General features: G+C 38.8%; 1 protein-coding gene across 1 annotated transcript in view; it reads left to right on the top strand.

Moving 5' to 3' along the window:
* Nucleotides 1–27,775, top strand: part of LOC102869221 (cubilin-like) — a 396,294-nt gene that overhangs the window by 207,125 nt on the left and 161,394 nt on the right. The window contains exon 31 of the mRNA XM_006894323.1: nucleotides 3,958–4,127. Within this exon, the coding sequence (XP_006894385.1) occupies nucleotides 3,958–4,127 (170 nt within the window). The remainder of the gene's footprint in view (nucleotides 1–3,957; nucleotides 4,128–27,775) is intronic.

Below are 27,775 nucleotides of genomic sequence, written 5' to 3'. Positions count from 1 at the left end.
GAGAAAGACTCATCAATAACTTTTGTTATGCAGACGACGCAACTTTGCTTGCTCAAAGTGAGGAGGACTTGAAGTACTTACTGCAGAATCAAAGACTGCAGCTTTCAATATGGATTCCGTTTCAATGTCAATAAAACAAAAATCCTAGCCACTTGGACAGATAGGCAACATCATGATAGATGGAGAAAATACTGAAATTGTCAGTGACTTCATTTTACTTGGATCCACAATAAATACACTTACACTAGCAGAGACATTGCACTGAGAAGGTTGTAGTCAGGGACCTTTCCAAATCATTGAGGAGCAATGATGTCAATTTGAGGACTAAGGTGTACCTGTTTCAGATCATGGTCTTTTCAATTACTTGCTATGCATCTGAGAGCTGGACAATGACTAAGCATGACAGAAGAGTTGATGTTTTTGAATTGTGGTATTAGATAAGCATGCTGAAGAGCTCATGGACTGTCAAAAGAACAAATAAGGATGTGTTGGAGAAGCTTCAGCCAGAGTGCTCCTTGGAGGCAAAGATGATGAAGCTTCCTTTGTCTTACATACTTTGGGAATATTATTAGAAGAGATTATTCCTTGAAGAATGCCATCATTCTTGGAATGATGGATGGACTGCAAAGGAGAGGAAGACTCTCAACTAGGTGGATTGACACAGTGACTGCAGCAATGGACTTGAGTATGTGAGAGACTATGGGGATGGCACAGGATAGGATGAGGTTCAGATCTGTTCTTAACAGGGTCATTATGAGTCTCATTCAACTCAACAGCACCTAAAACCAACAATAATCGTGTGTTTTCAGAGACTATAAATTTCATGGGAGTTTTCTCCCATGGAAATACTAGTGGTTTCAAACCACCTGAGAAGCACTACCTTTGGGTTAGTTCAACTTTTTAAAAATATTTTTTATTATGCTAGTTTATTTACAAAATTCAAATATGGATTATACCACTTTGGACAGTCTATATAAACTAGTTGGTACAGATTTTGATGCAAACTAATTATAGAATGAATTATTTTAACAGCTAATAATCTTCACAACCACTGAAGCTACATAAGCCATACTTATTACATTCTTACCACTCAATCAATTATAAACTGTTGGCTCCAATTAGATGACAATACATAACAGTATAAACCAGTGAAGGAGTTCTGGTGGCATAGTGCTACATGTTAGACTACTAAATGAAAAGTCATCCATTCAGGTCCAACAGTCAATCCTTGGTAGAAAGATGAGCAGTCTCTCCCCATAAATGTGTAAAGCATCAGAAGCCCAACAATGCTCTCCAGCCTCATCTTGGAAGTCTCGTGGTCCCTAATAAGGCTCTGTGATATTGACTTCTTATGTAGACAATCTGAACACTTGACCACCAGTAGAAATGCATACTCTGAGTGGACTGCAAGTTGCCTTATCCTTCAGGGTGAATTATCCACAATTAGCACCCTTGGTACCAGCACTCAGGAAATAAGGAGACACATTGCACTGGGAAAATCTGCAGTGAGGCCCTTTCCAAATTACTGAGGAATAGTGATGTCAGTTTGAGGACCAATGTGCATCTGATTCTGGCCATAGTCTTTCCTATTACTAGCTATGTATCTGAGACTGGGATAATGAATTAGAATGACAGAAAAAGAATTGACGCCTTTGAGCTGTGATGTTGGAGAACATTCCATGAATGAACATTCCATGAATGCCCAAGAGAACAAATAGATATTTCTTGTAGAGGATGCAACCAGAGTGCTCTTTGGAGGCAAGAATGATGAGGCTTCACCTCACATGCTTTGGACATGTTGCTAGGAGGTGCTATTCCTTGGAGAGGGACATGATGTTGGGAAGGGTGGAAGGTTGGAGAAGGAGAGGAAGACCCTCCACCAGGTAGATTGACATGGTGACTGCTGCAATGGGATCTTGTTGTGTTGGGAAGTATGGGGATAGCACGGGACAGGACAGGGTTCACATCTTTTGTTCATAGGATCACTATGAGTCGTACTCATAGCACCTAACAACATCATGTGACTAGTAAATAGATTAATCCCTTGCAAGATTGTAACCTGGCCAAGCATTTTGGGAAAATTACAAACTCAGGACTAGAAAGGCCGTGTATTTGAGAAACTCATCATGCTAACAATACCATCATAAAACCAAGAAATACTGAGTCACATATGTAGACATTGTACTAGCAGGTACTTGATAACATCATAGGAGTGAAGAAATTGAAGTATACAAGCTTGGTCTAAAGTATTTCATCTCTTCTTTAATTGTTTTTGATGTTGTGGATATACATAGCAAAACATTCACCAGTTCATCCACTTCTCATATACAATTTTGTGACATTGATCCCATTCTTTCCATTGTGCACCTGTTATTATCTTTTTTTTCTGAGTTGTTCTTCCTGCATTAACATAAATTCCCTGCTCTTCCTACAGGGTTTGAATATAATCCTTTAAGGTTTTGTTATTAATTTGATCCTGTAGAGATAATTCTTAGAATAATACACAAAGCAGATTCATTCTTCACTAGTTAAACTAAACTTTTGTTTTGTTTAAGGAAGACTTCTGGGGATATTTTTGGTTTAAGGTTTAAAGAATATCTCAAGACAATAATTTCATGAGTTTGTCTACTCTTCTTGGCTCCAGAAAGTCTGTTGCTGTTGTTGTTATGTGCTGTCAAGTTGCCTGTGACTCATAACAACCCTATGTACAACAGCCCTAAACCCTGCTCTATCCTGTGCCAACCTCACTGTCTCCAACACACCCACCCAGTTACCCCAGTCACTGAATCAATCCACCTCACAGAGGGTCCTCCTCTCCTGCGCTGTCCCTTCACCCTCCCAGGCATGATGTCTTTCTCCAATGAATGGTCCCTTCTTGCAATATGTCCAAAGTATGTCAGATGATACTTCAGAATCCTTGTGTCCAAGAAACAACCTGATTTAACCCTCATTAAGATGAACCTGTTCGTTTTCTTAGCAGTCCATGGTATATCAAATACTCTTCTCCAACACCACAGCTCAAAGGCATGGATTCTCCTTCTATCATCCCTAGTCATTGTCCAGCTCTGTGATGCATAGCAAGTGACTGCAAAGACCATGGCCTGTGTCAGGCACACCTTAGTCTCCAGAGTGATACCATTGCTCTTCTGTACTTTGGAGAGGTCTCTAACAGCAGTCTTTCCCATCACAATGTGTCTTTTAATTTTCTGGCTGCTGGTGCCAAGAGCGTTGACTGTAGAGCGAAGCAAACTAAAGTTGTTAACAATCTCAGTCTCTTCACCAACCAGCCTGATGCTGCAAATTGGCCCAGTGGTGAGAATTTTTGTTTTCTTGATATTGAGCCTCAATCAAAGCTACAGTCCTTGACCTTCTGCAGCAAGCACTTCAGGTCCTCCTCGGTTTTAGCAAGCAGAATTGTGTCATCTGCATAATACAGATTGTTGTGGAATCTTTGTCCAATCCTGATACCATACTTTTCATACCACAAAGTCTAGAATTCATTAAAATTTTAAATTCTGTCCAACATTTTCCCGTTTTGATCAGATTTTTATATTAAATCACCAAACTATTCAGTAATGGTAGCCATAGAATATTCAAAATTTAAAAGAGAGATATTAAAACTATTCATAAAGACATAGAATACTGAATTATCAAAAGTTGGAAGAGAGATGTGCTACTCTTCTGGTATACTATATGTTCTTAGAGAAGAATGAAGAAGTATTTCATGAAAATGTGTCTTCATTTATTTTTTTATAAAAAAATCATTTATTGTCTATTATATCATACTCCTTCACTCTGTTGAGTTAAATGAATCAGTGATGGATACTTAGTTCTTTATAATGCATAGTATAGACTAAATAAAACTGATGGGTCAGCAAGTTAAATCTTGAACTATGGTAACAAATAATGGTGTAGAGTTTTAGATTCTTCTCCTAATTGAATGTTTCTCATTCACAGGTTGTGGTGGTATTTTCAAGGCTCCCAGTGGAGAAATCCATTCTCCAAATTATCCCAGTCCTTATAGGAGTAACACTGAATGTGCCTGGGTCATTCAAGTTGAAAGACACTACCGTGTTCTCTTAAACTTCACAGACTTTGATCTTGAACTTCAGGACTCTTGTATTATGGTAAGTGACAAAAATGTCAAGCATTGTCTCCAGTTATACTTTGGTCACACTGCCACTGGAGCTCCTTGTTGTTGTTGTTATGTGCCATTGAGTCGCTTGCGACTCATAGCGACCCTATGTACAAGAGCCCTAACTGCCTTTTTATCCTGTGCCAACCTCGCTGTCTCAAACACATTCATTCCCACCACTCCAGTCACAGAATCAATCCATCTCATAGAGGGCCTTCCCCTCCTGCGGCGTCCCTCCACTCTCCCAAACATGATGTCCCTCTCCAAGAACCAGTCCCTCCTTGCAAAATGTCCAAAGTATGTCAGATGAAGCTTCAGAATCCTTGACTCCAAGGAGCATTCTGGCTTCACCCTCTCCAGGTCAAACCTGTTTGTTCTCCTAGCAGTCCATGGTATATTCAACACTCGTCTCCATCACCAAGCTCAAAGGCATCAATTATCTTTCTATCATCCTTATTCACTGTCCAACTCTCTGATGGATAGCACATAATTGCAAAGACTATAGCCTGGATCAGGCACACCGTAGTCTCCAGCATGATGTCATTGCTCTTCAGTACTCTTGAGAGGTCCTTAGTGGATGGAATAGATTTAGTTATTTTTTTCTGAATCCAAACATAGAAAAAGAAAGAATTATGTCAGCTTTGTTATTTTGTTTGTTTCTTTTAATCAGATGGTAATAATTTTATTGCCTTTTAAAATTTGTATTATGATTTAGGTAAAAGTTTATAGTAAAATTAGTGTTCCTAGTGGCATTTTAGATCAGGCATTCAGTTGCTAAAAGAAAAGCTGGCCATGTGAACCCACCAGTAAGTTCACTGGGGAAAAAGATGAGGCAATTCTTCCTTTAAATATCTACAGCTTCAGAAGCCCTTTGGGGCAGTTCTACTCTGTCCTTTAGGATCACTGTTAGAATTAACTTGATTGCAATGAGCTTATTACTTAAGAATTTTTTCAATGTCAATTTATAGAAAACTCCACAATTAGTAACTTAAAATATAAGGACTTTTTTTTTCCTTTTCCAAGTACCAACAAATTAGGAGGTAGATAATATTGTTTTTGTGTACCATTTAGTCACCATTTAGTACCATTTAGTGACCCATAACTGATCCTCCTGCAGGTTTTTCATGGGAGGAGATAGACCATTTTCCTCCTACAGAGCACATGGTGGATTTGAACCAGGTGCCTTTGGGATGGCTGCACAGCTCCTTACCACTGTTGTTGTTAGGTGCTGTCTAGTCGAGTACAACTCATATCAACCCTGTGAACAAAAGGTCTGAACCCTTCTCTATCTTGTGACATCCTCACACTTCCTGAAACACAAAGCCCATTGCAGCAATCACAATGTCACTCTACCTGGTTGAGGGTCTTCCTCTCCACCCTGATCCTCCACCCTTCCCAGAGTCACGTCCTTCTCCAAGGAATATCACCTCCTAACAACATGCCCAAAGTATGTGGGATGAAGCCTGACCACTAGGCCACTCATAATATTTTCATTTGTTTACCAACTCAATCTCTGTTGATTTATTGTCTTAACATGCTGGATCTTCATTTTGTGTTTGTGATGTCATGATAAATATATGTCTTCAGAAGATTTAGTTATTTTTTTCTGAATCCAAACATAGAAAAAGAAAGAATGATGTCAGCTTTGTTATTTTGTTTGTTTCTTTTAATCAGATGGTAAACATTTTATTGCCTTTTAAAATTTGTAATATGATTTAGGTAAAAGTTTATAGTAAAATTAGTGTTCCATTCAACACTTCATGCATATTGTGTTTCATGATGTTGACTGCTATCCCTACAATGTAACAGCATGCTCCCTACTTCCTCTGTGTTTCTCATTTCCATTCATGCTTCTTTTCCATCCTTCCTGCCTTCTGAGCTTTATTCCAGGGAAAATGCTGCTCTTCTGATCTTCTATTGTCTATTTTTCTGAGTAATGTGTACCTCCTTAGTGTTATTATACTCTTAGAGACCTGCCTATTGTTTAGTTGAAAGCTGATGCATGGGGGTGTGTTCAGTTCCAGACCTGAAGGATTTCTAAGGGTCAGAGCCTTGGAAATTTCACCTGTTTCATTAAGACTAGTAAGCTTGGAGTTTTGTTAAATTATTTTTAGTTTTGGTTGTTTTGCACATTTTTCTCCAGCTCTATCAGGAACCTTTTATTATGTTCTTATTCAGAGCACTTAGCATTGGTAGTCTTTTTTGTCCCAGGCTCATGCAGACTGTGGCTCACATGATCCATTAGTCTTTTAGACTAATTGTTTCCTAGGGTCTTTACTCTTTTTGACCCTTAGAAAAAGGCATTATTTTCACAGAAGATTTCACCTACCTTATATGTAATTTTCCAGGATAGACTGCTAGAGAGATTAGTAATAGAAGTATCTGATAAAGTGAAATATAGTTGGTCCAAAACAAGAATAAAACCCATTGTTTCAGAATCAATTCCAATTCATTGCGCCTATGAATTGAACTGCTCCATATGGTTTCCAAGGCTCTAATTTTTATGGAAGCAGACCACCACACCTTTTCCCTGTGAAATATCCAGAGGATGTAAGTGGCCAACTTGCAGTTAGCAACCAAGTGCTTAAACATTGCACCACCAACACTCCTACACCAGTTGATCAGATGATACAAAATTTCCGTTACTTCCATCTATTCTCACTTGAAATTAATATTTTGTGCTTAATGTAAGAATGGTTTATTTTGAGGTCTTCTCTTTTATTTTTAATTTAGGGTTGTTGTTGTTTTTTAATTAGCTGATTTTTAAAGAAAGCCTTTTCCATCTTTCACATTGTGTTGGTAGATGTTTTTCCAAATATAAACCAGATTCCTTGGGTAATGGATCCTTTTTTTTTTAATTTCAATTTCCTGGCAAAGCCCTATACAAATGCCAACTGGCTAGCTTTTTTCAAGTTATGACTCAACAAAATTCAAGTTACATTTTTCAGAGTAGTTTAGACTAATATAGTCTAATGGTTTGATTTCAAGTATTAGCTTATAAAATTATATCATCACTCTACTTAAAATATCGCTTGATTTTTGGCTCTGTATTAACTAAATGAATCTTTGGAGTTTAAGTAGAACAAGTATTATGCATATCATATAGTTTTCTACAGTGCTAACTTGGATCATCTCTTTTATAAAGAACACTTTAAAAAATGGAATGATATTTTAAAATTATAGAAATCACACAGTGGTATGGAATTTTAGTATCTGGAAAAGATGTAAACTTGACATTGGGGACTACTTTTATTAGCAGGTTTGCTAATCCAGAAACAAAACCCTCAAAACAGTACTCTGTATGTTCTCAGGACAAAGAGAACCACATTTTGAGTCAAGGGCATGAAAAGGGTGGGAATTCTAGTTAACTATTCCTTGTCTAAAGAACTCTGGTGGCCTAGTGGTAAGAAGCTGCCCTATAATCCTGAATGTACATGATGGGAATCCACCAGCTGCTCTGCACTATCTCCTCCTGTTCGATTGGCTGCCTCTGAAACGCCACTGGAGGGTCAGCTGTGGGTCAGTTCCAACTTGACAGAACACAATGACAATAATATCCCATATCTAGTGATCTCTGGTAGTGTGGTACGTAGGGAGTTGCATTGCTCACCCAAAGGCAGCACCTTTCTGGTGGTCCATAAGTGGTCCCCAAGGAGAAATACAGGCAATCTCCTTCAGCCTCAGAAACCCAATGAAGGACCAGCTCTGAGTCAGTTACTATTAAACAGCAGTCAGAGAGTATGATTTCATATCAAGGTAAAATGGGGGGGAAAACCCCATACTTCACAGAGGTTCAATCTTGGTTTGAGTAACATATCTTCTCAAAATCTCAAGTCTTGGAAACATGAGAGTAAATTTTGTGTTGTTAAAGATATTTGGCTTCTTGATGGCAGTCCTCTTGATCATGTAAGCGAAGTTTTTGGGGTCCTGTTTGATGTGAATTACTGTTCTTCCACCCCCTCAAGAGCAGGTGTCCTTGAGCCTTTGCCTCGGGTGAAGATCTGCTCAAAGGTGTGGCTTTATTCCTTAAATGATACAGCAATCTGTTGTCTATTTGCTGAACTGAACAACTTTGTATTGCTGTGATGCTACACATTGTTCCACAGTCTTGTCAAATACCATCATGGTTACCCATTAGGTACAGTGTTTGGATGAGCTTCCAGATAGATTTATGCTGGCAAGCAGGAGTAACATCCACTTCCTAAACTACATGCCTCTAAAAACTCTACAAACTTTCTAAACTCTATAAATGTACAAAAATAATGTCAGTTATAGAACAGAGTTCTGTACAGAAATTGTGTTAGTTATAGAACAGAGTTCAGATCTTTTGTGCAAAGCTTAACTCTCAGTCATATTCAGCTTGACAACCCTTAACCACTGATAAATGAAGCCAGTGCTGTTATATCTGGAAGAACACTCTTCCACTTTGTACATCACTCTTAGTCAATGTGCTGTAGGAAGTAGCCTGGGTTTTCTGCGATTCTGAACCTTGTACTATTGGTGCCAGAATAGTTTCCCGATGTGGACAGTGTTTGGTGGAGTTCCCAGTTGTAAACCAGGTTTGGAAGCAGGAGTGGCATCCACTTCCTAAACCACATGCCTCTGGAAACTCTATGAACTTGAAGAAATGACAATAGTTATGGAAAGGCATTAATGGTCTTTTGTAGAGTTGCTATGAGTTGCACTTGACAAAAACAACAACAAAGATATTTGGAATCTGGCAAAAATAACATAAAATTTTTCTCTAAGGCATATAAAAATCATCCTAGACCTCATTTCTACCACTAATATATCACATGCAATTGTATGCAATAAAGGTATTTATGTACATGAAGATATAATGGAAAAAAAACCTCACTAAAACACCAGATCAAATATTGAAATTACCAGATAAGTTATTAAACAATGATAATTACCAAACTCATAGAAGTAAACATCAAATTTAAAACTTATAATTTTAGACATGAAATGACAGCTATAAAGTTGTTATTGCAGACACTGGGTGGGGTGGGGGGGAATGGAATGAACTAGTTTTTTAACTGATAAATAACTTAATTAAAAACTTCACCCAAAACTAAGAAGTTTATCTAATTTTCCTATCAACAGATTTGTCTATCAAATTAAAGCCAAAGAGAGAAATAGTGAACTGGAAGACATATCAGAAGAATCTATCCTGAATAAAACCTGGATAAATAAAAAGATAAAAAATACAGAAGGGGGCAAGACATAATAGATACATAAAAAAATATAGAATACATTTATTTTTAATGCTAGAAAGAAGGAATAAAGTAGAAGCAACATTAGAAGAGATGATAAATTTTGTAAAATTGATGGAAGACATCAATTCACAGAAACAAGAATCAACCAAAATAAAGACAGTCAAACAGGGTAAAGAATAAAGGCATCCTCATCTAAAAAGAAGTTGAGAGCCCCCTCCCCCTAAAAAAAACCCCAAAAAAACCAATTCTAACTTTAAAAAGTATGTATATAGATTATGTGTACTGAATTGAAAAAGATGAGGAAGAAAACAGTTTAAAAGCGATATATGATAGGGTATTATGATTATCACAGGAATCCAGAATTAAGGTTGCATAGTGGAGTGCATTGGGGTGGGGGAATTATATACAAACGAAGATAACACTTTATTCTAAGTTACAAACTAAATGCTAATTTAAAACAATGACAATTGGAAAGGAAAAAAGTAATAATTGATGTCTTCAGTATACAGAAAAGATAACTACTGATCAGGAATTCTATGATCTTCTTTCTAAACCTTTAAGACTGACAATGAAATAAAACCTTGATGCAGAGGAAATGGCCTCAGAAGAAGGATGAATGAGCCAAATTGTTTAACTCATACTTTCTGTCTGTAGTGTGTATTTCTTCACTATGTGTGCCTCCCCCCAGTCTTTATGATGCCAATCATTGATTGTCCTCAACAAAATCCAAAATTCATAGAGTTCATTGTACAACAGGATGTGACCAAAGCAAAGCCTCGGTCAAAGGCACACCCAGCATGGTTGTGTTTTTCCCATCCTGGGCATGAGGAGGGTTTTCCACCTACACTGAATACAAAATAGACAAATAGGTTTATTTCTGTTAATTACCACCCTATCTCAGAATGCAGCTGGGCTTGGCTCAGCAAACTGCAGAGGCAGAAAGAGAAGGGAAGGAAGCAAAAACTCAAATATGAGTTTTCATAGACATAGGTATTAGAATATTAATCCAAATATACATTTTGGCAAAAAAAGGCACAATGGAGTATATTCCAGTTCAAACAAATTGTTAACAATCTGGAAATCTTATATTAAGTAGTTGGAATGTCCTTGTCAGTGGGCAAATGGAACATTCACATTAGGAAAAAAGAACTAAATAACAATGTGAGTCGGCATGATGACTAAGAAGGGTAGCTCTGTGGTGGGGTGTGCATGAGACTGAGCCTGGATTCTGGCAGAATGCATATATGTATGTGAGCTTTGTTGTCAGAATATTTGATACAATCTAGTTGACCTTTTCATGCTGCTTTTAGGTGCTGTTGAGTCGACTATGACTCTTAGAGACCCTAAGAGCAATGATCTTTGCCCAATCTTGTGCCATCCTTATTATCTTTTACATCCGTGAGCCCATTGCTGCATTCACTATGTTAATCTATCTTGTTGGGTATCTTCCTCTCTTTTACTGACCGCTTTCCAAGCAAGATGTCTTTTTCCAAGGACTGGACCTTGCCCAAAGTATATAAGATGAAACTTTGCCCTCCTTGCCTCTAAGGAACACCCTGATTGCACTTTCTACCAGACATATTTGTTTCTTCTTTTGGCAATCCATGGAGATTCAGTGCTCTTCTCTAACACCACATCTCAAAGGCATCAATTCTTCTGCCATCCTTATTCATTGTTCAACTTATAGATGCAGACAAAATAATTGAAAAGATCATGACTTGAAAGTGCCCCTTAGTCTTTAAACTGGCATCATTAGTCCTTAGCAGCTTTCAGTGGTATTTGACAGCATATTTTTACAGTGTAATCCATCTTCTGATTCTTGACTACTGGTGCCAAAGGTGTTGATTGTGGATCCAAACAAGATGCAATTGTAGGCAACTTCATGCTTTTATCCATCTATCATAATGTGTTCTGTTTTCTAGATGACTGTCATAAAGAAAGCTCTAAGTTGCAGCCAGCTATGAATATATCAATGCTAACAAAGAATGCTCCCAGAGGGGTATATTTAAGGTGCAATAGCAGAACAGAGTCAGGGTGAAACATTAAGATGTATAATGGGCTTAGAAAAGTTGGGGTTGTTATTTCCCCATCCTTGATCCTGGACCTTGATAGTAAAGCTTCCCAGTAAACGAATAGTCTATTTATTAACTTTTCTCATAAAACAGTACCTAGTATTTAATAGAAAAAAAAAGATTTTACAAAAAGATAAATGTGAAATAAGGACTATGCACATACATTTGAGACAGAACTGTAGTTGTTCTACTCATGAATTGGGATAAATATCTTCTGTGAATGGTTGCCAAGTAAGTACCTAACAGTTGCCAAGGACCTAATTGCAGAGAGGGGAGGTTTCCAGAGGTTTGCACTGGCTAAGTTCAAACTGGGCTGCAAGTTATGGTTTGTTGTCCAGCGATTCATGAAGGTGGGCATTGGGCACCAGGCAGTTATTGTCATGGCCAGGTGGACACTGGATGTGAAACTTATCATGAAGTCCAAGATCTTACATAATAGCTCTGCAGTTTAAGTTCATACAAAGCCAATCATTCATTCTGAAGATGTTAAAATTAATTTATTGGTCCCTTTGCTTGGAGTCATTAGCCAAGAGAAAAGTCATCATCTGACAATGATGCCATCAGACAATGTTTGGTTCAGGTGTTTTTAATACAGCTCAAGTGCCAAGTTCAAAAGCAATATGATTTATGCATGGATAGTTCCAGCTATGTTTTTTTAATTTAATATTATTTTTGTGATAATATACACCAACTCAAAAATATTTATGTATCATGCTTTCAAAAAAAAGTAATTCTGTGACAATTTGGGTGGTAATATATGTAATATATGGAAGTACTCATTTTAAATGACCTGCTTAATAGTCATAGACACATAGGTAATGTGATGTAAATTTGAAAGATGAGGGTTTAGAGATCATTTCCCATCACCTCCTCATTTTGAAAATAAGAAAACTGAGGCAGCAGGAGTGAGAATCAGAGATAGCAATTAAAAGCAAAGCCAGGGCAGTAGCTCAAGCTTTCTATGTTGAAAAGAAGAGTTAGTGTTTTAGTGCCAAAAACTGAAGTGGCAGTGTGCATACAGGGAACTGAATCACAGATTAAAGAACATCTGAAAAAGTAAAGGAGAAAATAAAATCATAGTTTCTTTGCAACCATTTGGGATTCTAGATTAGATGGACTTAGACTTTGTTTATGAATATAAAGAAAAGTGCTAGGATGAACTGGAAAGTTTTCTTGCTTAGAAGCCTGCAGATCTGGGCTCTGCTTTCTCATTCAGGCTCAGTGTCTTCTCTGTGCCTCGCCCTGTACTGGGTATCCATTCTAAGCCTGGCACTACCACCTTTGCCATGAGGATCCAAGTTTGCTCATTGATAAAATTATTTACCTGAGGAGCAGTAACAGAAAGATTAATGAGATCTAATTAGTTTTTGTAGCTAGAAGGATGAGAATAAGGTGGGAGTGAAAGAAATAGGCACCAAGGCCCAGGGCATGTCAGTGGAGGTAATGTTTGGAGTCACACAGCCATAGAAATTCTGTTCCCAGCCTGTGGTACCAGGGTCTGAGGAGAAGACCATCTCCCCATTCCAACACCTTTACAGAAGAACGCTCTTCTTGAAGTAGTCTCTGTCCCTATTGACCCTTATGTGGTCAGGATAAACTCACCGATAACTCCAAACAAGTACTCGACTTCACAGACCTAAAATCAAAACCTAGCAAGTAGAGGAAACCAGTGGAAATTTCTGACAAGAACATTTATCCACAGCCTCTCTCCCCTTTTATCCAGTTCACAGCAGACATCTTTGTTTCCCCAAATGCACCAGTTTTGTGCATGGGTCACTAATAGATGCATGACTGAGTAAGTGAATTATTGTTGTTTCTACTGTTGCAACCATCAGTGTTTCATTGGAAAATTGCAGATGACACTTTTGGGAATGGTTGTGTCGAGTTCACTCTCTAGTACTATTTATTGATATTCAATCTCACTCTTCGGAGCCACATGAGCTCTTAGGTAATATCGCATAAATGCATTGTCTAGAATTTCATGTTGTGACAATGAAAAAACAGAGAAGCTTATTTTTTATTTTTTTTAAACTTTCCTTTAGCTGACATGGGCTCATGGTCGTTAATCAGATAGTCTGCTGGTGCTCACTCAGATTTCAGCTAATTTGGTAATATGTTTGGACTTTCTGTACAGTCCCTTTCGAGTGTCTGGTGACATTAACCTCAGAGTCTTGGAATTACACTGTTTATTGCTGTGAGACCTACCAGCTGGGGAATGACTGTATGGTCAGCACAAAAATGACTCTATTATGTTTCCTTTCCCTAAGACTGAGTATTAAAGTGATCTCCGAGTGACAGCTTAATTGCTTAATTAGAGTTTCTCTTCAAAGCTTTAAATCTTTATAACCCTGCAAGCTTGTATTGATCTCTGAGAAATGCTGGTTGTAGCTCAGTGTGAGAGCTGGGAGAGAGAAGCGAGCTCAACAGCACCAACTGGCCCCCTGAGACTCCCAACCTCTGATTTCAGCATCCTCTTTGCTCAACACAATGGAATGTCTGCCTTGTGAGAAATCAGTAAGGAGCAGATAAAAGCAAACAGACCACAGTCCAGATCTGCCTCCCTTTTGGGGGAAAACATACACTAGAGCTAAAAGAGCCTGGTACAAAGAAAATAGGAAATGATGAGTAATTGTTTTCTTTCTGAAGTTTCTTGTGCCGATCAAGGAGAAAGAAAGCAAACAGATTTGAACTGAAGAAAACCAGACTTTCCCAAAGACCTCAAAGCTGCATTATCTGCTTTTGTTCACATTGTTTCACAGTAGGACTGTGGAACAGGGCAGAACAGGGTGAGGCGATATGGTAGTATCTGTACTTTTGTATTTTTTTAAGACATCAACTGTAATGTGTTTCTTTTTAAAACAGGGAATGACTTTCAAACAGAGCAAGTGACCATGAGAATAATAGAGTTAATGCTTCAAAGAGACAAGAGAAACAAATCTCTCTTAAATATTTACTGTTTTACAAATAAATCCGTGACAAAAATAGCTCTCTTCCTCTCTCCACCTTTATCTTTTCTCTCTGTTACTCCTTTCTCCATTCTCCTTTCCTCTACTTCTATCTCCTCTCCCTCCCTGCTCATTCTCATTCCTCTCCCCTCCTCACTCTTGAATTTCTCACCACAGAAAATTTTGTTTCCATTTGGTACGTAAGGATGATCACTGAAGACCTTCTTCAAATGTGTATTTCATGACTTGCTTTCAATACCCAGCTTAGCCATGTTGCATCCCAGAGTCAAGTTAGTCATCAAAAGTTGTGTCCACAAAGCAAAGGATGGTTGACTCAAAGCCACAGCTCTCTACTGTGGACACGGGCTCCATCTCTTGTGTCTAGATTTTAACCCAGCCTCTCCGTAAGTGCTTGTGAAAGTAAGTGACCTCCTTGGATTTCAACATTTCCAGTAATCTTGGGCTCACTGCTTGCAACAACTGCATAGTATTAGAGCCTCTCATAAAATCTGAAGACTCAGTCAGATAGTGTGAGATAGATAAAGGATTAAGAGTTACAAAGTACTAGCATCACATGTGTGGCTGCAAATTTTACTTGGGATTCAATTTCAGAAGAATGTAGCTGGAAAATAGATGGAGGAAATTGGTGCTTCCTCCCTCCTCACTCCACAAAAAAAGCTGTTTGAATGAGTAATGTTTCTGCTTCCTTCCTTACATATATTTGAGAAGTTAACAGCTTGGATAATTTCCTGAGGGAATTCCCTCCCAATCACTTAATATTTCCTCTATCTTGGAGGAGTTTGCATTAAAAAATGACAATCCCAGGACTGATATCTGACCCTCCAGCAATTTTTCAATGGCAGTAAAACACATGGGAAGAGATTGCCCGTCTTCTTCCTGAGGAACAACTGGTCGACTAGAACAATTAGAGCCATGATTCTTTGGGTTGGCAGGACAATTCCTCACCACTAAGCTACCAGAGTTCCCTATATATACACACACACACAAGATTTCACGGGTTCTTCCTTTTCCAAGTTAACTGAATCCTTATCCATATTATCACTTCTATATCATCCTTTCACTACATATCTTATCCCTTTACCAATTTTTTCACCTTGATAAATTGTGAGAACATCCAAAGCAGATGATGTGTATTAGATTGTATACTTGATGCGTAGCAGATTGTATTAGAACTGGATGAAATAAAGGGTGCAGATCAGTCTGAAGGCCACAGTCAGGCCAGGGAAGCAGTGAGATGCTGTGCTAGACCAGGGATTAGGTTACAGCTGGCCTAGTAACCTTTTAGACTAGCAATGAGAGGCTGGATGTCCGAATCCAAGAATAGAAGCAAGTTAAGGAGGCAAGAATATACATTGTGGGCTTGTTTATTGGTCCTACACCAGTCTTCTGCCCAGTCAGCCATGCTGAAAATCCCAGGCATGTTCACTGGAATGGAATGCATAACAGATGCCAGCTACTCTCAAATCCAGGAGAGGCTAATAAAAGACTTGTCAAAATGTCATTAACAATGCTTTATTGCTAGTCTAGATACATGATGGGAGGCTTTCATTCTCGTTCTAGAACTACAATGATGATCTTTTGTGGAGTCTGTGGCTCTCTCCACTTGAGAGTATCTTGGTCTTAATTATTTTAACTGAATGAATTAAACATTCTTTGACCATTTATCTGGATTTAATATGAACTTACCAGATGTCAGAAGGATCTAAGGGTTTGTCCTCTGTTTACTTTACTATGTGTGCAGCTGTAGGCATGTTACTTAAGCTTTCTGGCCCTCAATGTTCTTAGCTACAGAGTAGACTTGTAATAATAACTACATTAGAAATGTGTTTAAAGACTTATAAATGACCTCACACACATGAGTGTTTACTACTACTCTCATTTTTCCTCTTACCACAACTACTGCTCCTATAATTGTCAATGTGATATTACAAGCCTTAGGCTATCTATTTGAAAATTGCAGGCCTTAGATGCACAGAGCTGAATTTGGACACATCACCTTACTGATGACTATTATCATTAATGCTTGGTAGCCCATTTTCTTTTATTTTGAAATATTTTATAAGTAAATATTGAAGAAAAAAGTAAATATTGTTACTTGGTAATGACAGTACATTGACAGAGAACTGTCAGAAGTTCTAGTTGAGTTTAGAAAAAGTGGAAGCCCCAAGGATGTCATTAAGATGAATCTTAAGTGAAAGGACAAAATACCAGGATAACATCTATTTGTATTTAACTATGTCTTATATGGCTGTCAGTCTGGAGACTAAGGTGTACTTGACCCAGGCCATGATCTTTGCAATTACTTGCTATGCATCAGAGAGCTGGATCATAGAAGAAGTATCAATACCTTCAAGTTATCGTGCTGGAGAGAATGTTGAATATACTGTGGACTGCCAGGTTAACAAACAGGTCTGTCCTGGAGAGGGTGAAACCAGGCTGCTCCCTGGAGGCAAGGACTTTGAGGCTCCATCTCACCTACTTTGGGCACATGGCCAGGAGGGACTAGTCCTTGAAGAGGAACATCATGTTTGGAATGGTGGACAGACAGTGCAGGAGAGGAAGACCCCGGATGAGGTAGATTGATACAGTAACTGGGGCAATGGGGGTTGGTGCATCAGAAGCAGTGAGACTGGCTCAGGACAAAGCAGACTTCAGAGCTGCTGTACAAAGGGTTGCTATGGGTCACAGGTGACTTAACAGCACATAACAACAACAAATGACTGTCTATATGACTATACAAAGATATTTGACTATGTGGATCCTAGAAAACTACGGCTAATACTGAGATGAATGGGAATTGCAGAACATGTAATTATGCTTATACAAAGCTTAGACCAAAAAAAAAAAAAAGCTTAGACCAATAAGCTGTTGTCTATACAGAGCAAGGGAAAATTACATGGTTTTAAACCAAGAAAGTGTGCATCAGGGCCGTATCCTTTCTCCATATTTGTTCAATTTGTATGCTGAGCAAGTCATTTGAAGAGCCAAACTTTATGAAGAAAAATATGGTGTCAAGATTGGAGATTCACTAAAAATCTGCATTATGCAAATGACACAACGTTGCTTGCTATAAGTAAGGAGGACTTAAAATTCTTGCTGTGGAAGATCAAAGACTATTGCTTTCAATGTGGATTGCATCCTAACATCAAGGGGACAAAAATCATTACCACTAAGCCAATAGGCAACATCATGATAGTTGGAGAAAAGATTGAAACTGTCATTGATTTAATCTTGCATATATCACCACTCAACATCCTTGCATTCAAGCAATCAAGAGATATATTGCCTGGGGAATGTCATAGTACTCAGGAGCAATGAAGTCAGTTTGAAGACTAATGAGCACCTGATCAGACCATGGTCTTTTGAATCACTGGCTATTAATCTGAAAGCTGGACGATGAATAAAGATGACAAGAGAAGAATCAATGCGTTTGAGGTGTGGTAGTGGAGAAGAGTACTAAATATTCCATGGACTGCCAAAAGAATAAACACACATATCTTAGAGAAAGTCCAGTCAGAGTGTTCCTTAGAGGCAAGGCTAGTGAAACTTCATCTTACAGACTTTGGATGAGTTGCTAGAAAAGGCTATTCCATGGATCGAGATATCATGCTTAGAGAGGTAGAGGATCAGCAAAAGAGAGGAAGACCCTCAACAAGATGGCTTAACACAGTGACTTTGGTAATGGACTCAAGTTTATTAGAGATAATAAAGGTGGCACAGTGTAGATCAAGGTTCAGATCTCTTTGTTCATAGAGTTGCTGTGAGTCATAAACAATTCAATGACTCCTAACAACAACAGAGGTAATGAGTTGTGTTGCCAATTGAAAAGCATGCAGTTTGAATCCACCAGCTGCTTTAATAGGAGAAATATGGGCAGTCTCCTTCCGTGCAGCTTCAGAAAACCTGATGGAGGATCAGGTATGAATGGTTCCAACTTGACAGTACCTTATAGCAACAATATGTTTTATCAGTACATTGTATCAGTTAATACATATGTTATTTTAATGCTTTCCAGGAGATTTATGAATGAGTTAAGACAGAGGAAGAAAATATGGCTTTTTTATTAAAATGAAAGTATATTCATATGTTATGATTTGTTTGCATAAAAAATTCACAACCTACCTATGAAGCAAGTTTTCATATCATTTAGTAAAACATGCTGTAGGTTTGATTTTGGATTCAAGTAATTTCTTCTTACTCTGACTCACCATGATCAGGTCAATTCTGAGTCATAACAGCATTCCGTTGGGTTTGTGAGGCTGTAAATTTTAATGTGAGCAGATTATCCATTTTTTTCTTGTGGAGTCGCTGATGGATGCTTACCAACACAGGCCAGTAATTTTGTTGTTGTTGTTGTTGTTAGCAGCTTAACATGGTACAGACTACACCACTAGAGCTCCTTACCCTAGTTTGTTATAATCATAATCCACGTATTTTTGTTGTCATCATTGTTAGGCACCATTGAGACAACTATGATTCATAGTGACCCTTTGAACAACACATCTGAACCTTGCCCTATCCTGGGCCATTCTCACAATTACTGACTTGCTTGAGCCCATTGTTGTTGTTAAGTGCTGTCGAGTCACAGGTGACTCATAGAGTCCTCGACGCTTGGTTGCCTCTCATCCTCTCTCCAGGTTCATAGGGTTTCCAGAGGCAAGCTATTATGGAAGTGGATGCCACTCCTCCTTCCAAGCTTGTTTTAATCGGGGAGCTCCACCCCACTCTCTGTCGGCATTGGGTAGCCAACCGTTAACACATTTGACACATCAGTGTCACAGTATTCAGCCTCACAACAACCACAAGTTACCGCGCTTGAGCCCATTATTAAAGTTTAAATGTCTGTCTGTCTTGTTGATGACCTTCTTCTACATTGTTTGTTGTTGTTTTTTTTCTTTTTTCTTTATGGGCAAGATGACAGTAAACAAGAAAAAGTGAGATTCATTCTTTACTTCCTAACCTTCCACCAATGGAAAGGAGCATCTTACAATTTCTAGATAAGAAAATAGAAATGTTACTAAGGAAGCTAAAATCTGTTTTCTACCCCTCCCTACTGCAGTCATATGCTGGGCTGTTAAAAGGATGACTGATATTTCAGTAAAATAATCATGAATTATTTACTCATCAAGCCAGGTCCTTGATGGGACGTTAGAAGGAGGGTTGTGACATGCGCTGTTCTTACATTTAGAACTGGTTTTCAAACAAAGCCGGTCAGCAATTGCTTCTGATCTGTGCAGGGCTTAATTGTATTGTCATGCTTAGTTTCTCACCACTGGACCAATTGGCAGCATCAGGATGGATGGTGAAGAAATTGAGATTGTACACAGCTTTAGTTTGCTTGGCTCCATAGTCAACAGTCTTGGCACCAGCAGCCAGGAAATTAAAAGGCGCATTGCCATGGGAAAGTCTGCTGTTAGGGACCTCTCCAAAGTACTGAAGAGCAATGGTGTCTCTCTGGAGACTAAGGTGCATCTGATACAGGCCATGGTCTTCGCAATCACTTGTTATGCATCAGAGAGTTGGAAAATGACCAAGGAGGATAGAAGGAGAATTGATGCCTTTGAGCTGTGATGCTGGAGAAGAGTATTGAGAATACCATGGACTGCTAAGAAAACAAACAGATTTGTCCTGGAAAGGGTTAAACCGGGTGGCTCCTTGGAGGCAAGGATTCTGAGGCTCCGTCTAACATACTTTGGACATGTTGTGAGGAGAGACCGGTCCTTAGAGAGGGACATCATTCTTGGGAGGGTGGAGGGACGGTGCAGGAGAGGAAGGCCCTCTATGAGGTGGATTGATTCAGTGACTGGGATAATTGGAATGGGAGTGTCAGAGGCAGTGTGATTGGCATAGGACAGAGCGGGGTTTAGGGCTGTTGTACATAGGGTCGCTATGAGTCGCAAGCGACTTGACGGCACATAACAACAACAACAACAATAAAAATTAATTTTATGTTTTAGAAAGAGCATACTGAGCACGATTATTTGGAGGTGTTTGGGAGTTATTTTAGGGATTGGATGGAAGGGGATACACCTTTAAGGCAGGAAAATTTAAGGTTAGTATAGTGTGATCTGCAGTATGTGTGAGGTGCCAAAAGTTAACACATTCAGTTCTATTTAAAAAGCTAGAGGTTTATGTCCATTCAAAGTTCCCTCTGATGGAAGGCCTGATAATCTGTTTCAGAAAAACGAGACCATGAAAACTATGGAACATAGTCCTTCTCTAGCATGCATGCGATGTCAGTGTAGATCTGTGGCAGCTGGTTTTGTGTGTAGTGATCTAAGCAAGACTAGATGAGGTTCCACACCACGACACCAAGATGAGGCTCTGGACTGAGGTAGAGGGGAGACAACTAGGTGGGTGTTACGTGGTGTTGCTGTGAGGTACCATCGAGTCAAGTGTGACTCATAGCATCACTATGGACAGCAGATCTGACTCCTGTCCTATCTTGTTTTATCCTCACAATCTCCAGCATCCTCAAGGCCATTATGGAAGTCACTTTGTCAGTTTCATGGTTGAGGGTCTTCTTTTCCCCCTCTGTCTCTCCACTTTTCTGCCATCCCTCTTCAAGGAATATCCTCTCCTAGAAACATTCCCTAAGTCTGTGAAGTGAAGTTTCATCATCTTTGCCTCCCAGGAGCACTCTGGCTGAACCTCCTCCAAGACCCGTCTGGTCTGTTGGCAGCCCAGGGATAGTCAGTACTCTCCTTTAACACCACAGCTCAAAAGCATCAGTTCTGCATAAGAGGGAGAATTCCCAGAACAGTCTGACCCACTGAGTTAGGGATAAGGGGAAGATCTAAATTGGGTTTGAGAGACTGGTTACATACGTCTGGCATGTAGAAAGGAGATTTAGAGGAAGAGGAAGAAAGATGATAGAATCAAATTTAGATGTCGACTTTCAATGTTTGTGTCTGGTATGCAGCTGGACATATGCGCTCAGGGCTTAGGAGAGAGGTCTGAGTACAGTTATAGGTGCTGGTATATAGATACAGATATCAGCTGGCGAATGTCTCAGAGATCTTGAAACAGAAACTGTATGCATTTAATATGACACATTCCTGTCAAGCAGCCAAAGGTTGGATTAAGTGACATTAGTCCTAGCATGGATTTACAGTACTGCTTTTTGTGAATAGCTTACTTTCATATATCTTATGTGATCATTGACATGCCTGAATGACTACATATTCTCTAATATAACATTTAAAATTTGATACAGTCCTCATGTTAAATATGTAAAATAAAGGATAAATAAGAAATTAGTGCTGTCTATAATACTACAATAAAAAATAAACTATGAAACTTTATTTCCTACACAAGTGCAAATAAACATACATAGACAATGTAATACTGTCTATAATTTTACATTTTCCTTTTTTCTTGATAGAATTTGAATATATCTCTTCTTTAAAATAATTTTCTTTGGTGACAAATGTTGTTTACTATTGGGTTGGAACTAACCTGTAGCTGACCCTCCAGTGGGTTTTCAGAGGCAATTAATCACACAGAAGGATTGTGTCTATCCATCTCTCGTGGAGTGGCTAGTGTCCTCAAACTGTGTGCCTCGGGGATTTCAGCACAGCTTTTTGCAACGAGGCCACCAGTCGTTGTTGTTGGTAGGTGCCGTCGAGTCATAGATGACTCATAGCAACCATATGAATGGAAGACCTGAGCACTGTTCATAGAGTTTCCGGAAGCAAGCCATTTCAGAAGTGGATGCCACTCCTGGTTCCAAGCTTGTTTTAATCGGGAAGCTCCAACAAACACTGTCTGCCATGGATAACCAATATCACATTTGACACATCAGTGTCACAGTGTTTAGCATCACAGCAACCACGAGTTACCTCTGTACAACAATGCACAGACCAGTGCTATACCACTTAGAAGAATATTTCACAAAAAAACCAATTCGAACCAGGCCAGAAGACTGCAGATTAACATCGCCCACCTTGGACTTGTTAGCATAACTTTCCATCCACTAGGCCAATGTAGCTCTCACCTAAATAGGCATGCTATAATTTCATTATCTGCTACATTATTTTTGATCATTTAGATATGGGGGCTTTGTTTCTTATTATATTAATGCTGTGAAGAATAACTGCTTCAAATAAATGAATTCTTAAAGGACATATTTAAGTCCCACATGTACCTTTTTGAAAGCAGAAGTGGCATCCACTTCTAAATAACAGGCCTCTGGAAACTCGATGAACTTTGATAAATATTCATAGTTGTAGAGGGGTTTCAGGCCTTTTGTTCATAGGGCCACTATGAATTGTGCTTGATTCAATGGCAATCAACAACAACATGTACCTTTTACTGATGCTTTTACACATCTAATTTCTTCATAGAAATACTCCTAATGATAATTTGGGTTTATTATTCTATTTATGCACTGTATTTCCAGGCTTGGAGATCACTGGAGGTCTAAGGGAGAGGTGTTTGCACAGAATGGTAGGGACAGAAGCTATAACTGAGTAGACTGAGTTATGAATGCAAAGGCAAGGCATGAAGGCTACCTCTTCATTTTCCTTTTAATGGTAGTCTTTTATAGGTCAGAATGAGGGTCTAGTGAGGTAATATGTGATCCCTGGGATACCAAGGAACTCTGTAGCAATCGTCCATAGGAAGTTGTGCTGCTCACTCAATAGCTGTTCCTCTGAAAGTTTGTATTCAATCTCCTCTCATGCAATTTACAGCTTTGGAAATCTAATAATGTTTTGACTGTGTGTTGGTTCTAACTTAGTGGCAATGAGAGAGAGAGAGAGAGAGAGAGAAGGATATGGAAAATTTTACAGTATTGTATATAATAAACTTTTTTGGTCTGTATATATGTGTTAAACCATACAAGAGTTCCTCTAGGGCTGTTACTGTTTTTATGTGCTGTCAAATCCACCCTAACTTGTGATGACCCTATAGGGAGCTCTGGTGACCTAGTGGTAGTAAGAAACTGCACTGTATTCCTGAAGGCATACATTCCAAATCCAGCTGCTGTTCTGCATGAGCTAGATGAGCATTTTTCTCCGATGCGATTAACTGCCTCGGGAAACCTGTGGAACGCAACAACAACAATGTTCCTGAGCCTACACCAACTTCACAGTCTCCTTGGTGCTTACACCCTCTGTTGCCGTCACTGTCAGCCCATCTTGTTTAAAGTCTTCCTCAATTTGATGATCTTCTCTATGGTTATTGTTACTATTTATCGGAAGGAACACTGTTCCACTTTGTACATCACTCTTTGTCAATGTGCTGTATGAAGTAACCTAGGTTTGTTGTGATGCTGAACCTTGTACCACTGGGGTATCAAATACCAGAATGGTTTCCCAATGTGGACAGTGTTTGGTGGAGCTCCCAGTTGTAAAACAGGTTTGGAAACAGGAGTGTTATCCACTTCCTAAACCACATGCCTCTGGAAACTCTTATGAACTTGGAGAAATAATGATAGCTGTGGAAAGGCATTAGGTCTTTTGTTCGTAGAGTCACGATAAGTTGTGTTTGACTTGATGGCAATCAACAACAACAATAAGGTACTGTTGAGTTGGAACCAACTCAACTCTGACTCTCCAGTGGATTTTCAGAGGCAGTAAATCACTTGGGAGAAGATTACTCATCTTTCCGCCATGGAGCAATTTCCCCCATGGTCAATTCAAGCCACATGCCTATGGGCCGGCAGTGTAACTCATTACCAACAATCCACCAGAGCTTTCTATGATAAACACCTATAAATGGAATGACTAACTTTAATTTGGAAGCAGGAATGGAATCTACTTCCTAAATAAGATGCCTCTGGAAACTCTATGAACTTTGAGAAATGATGATAGATATAGAAAGGTTTTGGGTCTTTTGTTCATATGGTCACTATGAGTCATGCTAAACTCAACAGCAATCAACACAACTTTAATAGTACTACATGTCAACAAATTTCATTAAAAATGCATATATCAAGATTTCTGTAATGACATATAAGAAACTTCCATTAGTAATAAGTTCTATTCATTTTTCATATTTATTATCTTTGATGTTTTTCAGTATCATCATGAGGTAAGGAAGAAGAATAACCTACCTCTATTTCTGAGATGAAACTAACACTGAGGGATTTGAGTTCTTTGTGGACTCAGCTGACAAGTGTTGGTGATCTGATGCCTAAAATCAGAGTGCTTTTGACTGACCCTTATTTGGTTGATTGTGAAATGAGCTGAGATGGACCTTGTATGTAACCTGTTAGCATATTGTGCACCCATAAGGTGTAGAAGTGTCATCCACTTCCTAAACAACATGCCTCTGGAAACTCTATGAGCTATGGTAAATGTTGATAGTTACAGAAAGGCTTCAGGCCTTTTCTTCATAGGGTCACTATGAGTTGTGCTTAACTTGAAGGCAATCAACAACAATGACAACAACAGCAAGATGAATAATGTCATTTGAACTGAGAACATGAATACTTACATTCTTTTTGTCTATACTTCTATATCCTAGATTATGGTACGTAGGGAAGATTTTGAAAAGAAACACAGAGAGTAGTTTTTGGTTTTATTTTTTTTTTCTCTCTCTCTCTTCTAAATATGTTTTCTTCCAGAATTGGTTTTCCTCAACTTTAGACATCTGTTTCTAGAGATATTGTCATACTTAGTGGGTGGGGGTGGGGCAACAAATACTACTTTTCTGTAGTATCAAATGTGTAAATAAAATTAAAAATACTGTATTTTCTTCTGCTCTGATATTAGCACATACCCTGATCCTAACCACCTAGAGCTGGGCCAGACTTCAAAGCTAAAAAGTTATAGTTTCTGTATTGCCATAGCTACCCAATAGCTATCATATACAATCTTACACGCAAGCAAGATTCTGCTGAAGATTATCCAAAAAAGACTGGAACAGCACATCAACAGAAAACTGCCAGAAGTGCAGACCAGGTTTAGAAAAGGCCGTGGTAGTACGGATATTGTAGCTAATGTTAGATGGATCTTGGTTGAAAGCAGGGAGTACCAGAGAAATGTCTCTCTGTGGTTCATTGTTTATGCAAAGTCCTTTGACTGTGTGGATCACAATGTACTGTGGCTAACTCTGAGAAAAAATGGGAATCCAGAACACATGATTGTGCTAATATGAAACCTACATTTGGACCAGGAGGCAGTCATCAGAACAGAGTAAAGAAACACTGCATGGCTCAAAATTGGGAATGGTGTATACCAGGGATGTGTCCTATCTCCATACATTTCCAACCTATATGCAGAAGAAATTATAAGGAGAAGTGTGGCATCAGGATTGGTAGAAGATTGAGCAACAATCTGCATTATCCAGCTGACAAAACCCTGCTTGCTGAAACTGAGGAGGACCTGAAGCACTTGCTGCAGAAGGTCCTTCAATATGGATTGAAGCTCAACATCAAGAAAACAAAGATTTTCACCAGTGGGCCAATTGGCAGCATCAAGATGGATGGTGTAGAGACTGAAATTGTTAACAGCTCTAGTTTGCTTGGCTCCACAGTCAACAGTCTTGGCACCAGCAGCCAGGAAATTAAAAGACGCATTGTGATGGGAAAGTCTGCTGTTAGGGAACTCTCCAAAGTACTGAAGAGCAATGGTGTCACTCAGGAAATTAAAGTGTGCCTGATACAAGCTATGGCCTCTGCAATCACTTGCTCTGCATCAGAGAACTAGACAATGACTAGGGAGGATAGAAGGAGAATTGATGCCTTTGAGCTGTGGTAGTGGAGAAGAGTATTATATATACCATGGACTGCTAAGAAAACGAACAGGTTCATCCTGGAGCAGGTTAAATCAGGCTGCAGGAATTCTGAGGTTTCGTCTGACATGCTTTGGACATGTTGCAAGGAGAGACCAGTTCTTGGAGAGGGACATCATGCTTGGGAGGGTGGAGGGACAGCGCAGGAGGGGAAGACCCTCTATGAGGTGGATTGATTCAGTGACTGGTGTACTGGGGGTAGGTGTGTTGGAGACAGTGAGATTGTCACAGGATAGAGTAGGGTTTGGGACTGTCATAAATAGGGTCGCTATGAGTTGCAGGCAATTTAACGGCACATAACAACAACAACAACAAAAGAAGAAGACCCGGGATGAGCTAGATTGGCTCAATGACGAGAGAAATGGAATTGGATCTGTCGGAGATACTGATATTGACTCAGGATAGGGCATGGTTCAGAGCTACTGTACGTAGGGTCACTATGAGTCACAGGTGACTCAATGGCACATGACAACAACATTTTGGTATTTGGAAATAAAAAAATAAATGAATAAACAAACCACAAAGCTGTAGATGCTATCCAAAGAGACTTACTGATTTTCCTATAAATATTGTTGTTATAGTTGTTATGTGCTGTTGAATCAGAACTGACCCTCAAGCTAATTTTCAGAGACTTGTACACAGTGCAGGGGGACATTGTGTATCTTTCTCCCTCGGAGTAGCTGGTTGATTCAAAGCTCGTGTCTTTGGATTAGCAGTGAACTCCTTCCCACTAGGCCACCAGAGCTCACTTATAGATTTGTGGTCACCACTTAATCATTTTAACTTCTGTTTTTAGTCCTCCTCTAGCTGAAAGTTCATAGATGGTGATCATTTTTCCTTGTGTGACTTCAACTTCACAATTTTATTAGTGTCGTCTAGAAATGAGTTAGTTGAGATGTACAAGCTTTGCTTTGTTGTCGATTGCTTTTTCTTTTACCATTTAAATTATAGATCTGAAAATCAATTTCAAGGCTTAGAAAACTCTTAGCAAATAGACTTAAGTAAGAATTATGTAGCTATAAGTTATATTAATATATGTTTGTTTCTACCAATAGTAATGCAATTTTCTAGTTCTGCCTTAGGATCTAAATGAAAGTAAAAGAATATGGATATTGATTACTCTCAAAATTTTGGAATTTTAAATAAATGGATACAAGGTTTCTTATATTTTCTCTTTTGGAGTGTTCTTATTGTGTACATTTGAAACTACATTGCAATAAATTTAAGTTTTTAAATGTGAGAATATTGATTTCACATCACAAATGTTAACACTTTCAAATGAAAGACTTATTATTCCAATCTTTGCTTAAACAAAACAAAACAAAACAAAACAAAACACTGACTGTTTGGTAGCCTGAAGTTTAATTCTTTCATATAATGGCAGTTAAGCTCAAATAACTTAATAATCATCCTGGACATTTGGAACAAAACAACACAATATTACAGAATAGAGAAAGAGAAGAAATAAGTTCCCAACTTAATTTTCATTGTTGTTAGGCGCCATTAAATTGTGTATAGCTCATAGCAACCCTATGAACAACAGATCTGAACCTTGCTCTATCCTGCACCAACCTCACAATCTCCACCATGCCCAAGCCTATTCTTACAGTCATTATGTCACTCCATCTTGTCAAAGGTCTTCCT

The sequence above is a fragment of the Elephantulus edwardii genome, unplaced genomic scaffold (assembly GCF_000299155.1).
Source record: "Elephantulus edwardii isolate Elephantulus edwardi_28Jun2011 unplaced genomic scaffold, EleEdw1.0 scaffold00139, whole genome shotgun sequence".
In the NCBI taxonomy this organism is placed as follows: domain Eukaryota; kingdom Metazoa; phylum Chordata; class Mammalia; order Macroscelidea; family Macroscelididae; genus Elephantulus; species Elephantulus edwardii.
This window is presented reverse-complemented; position numbering and strand designations above follow the sequence as displayed.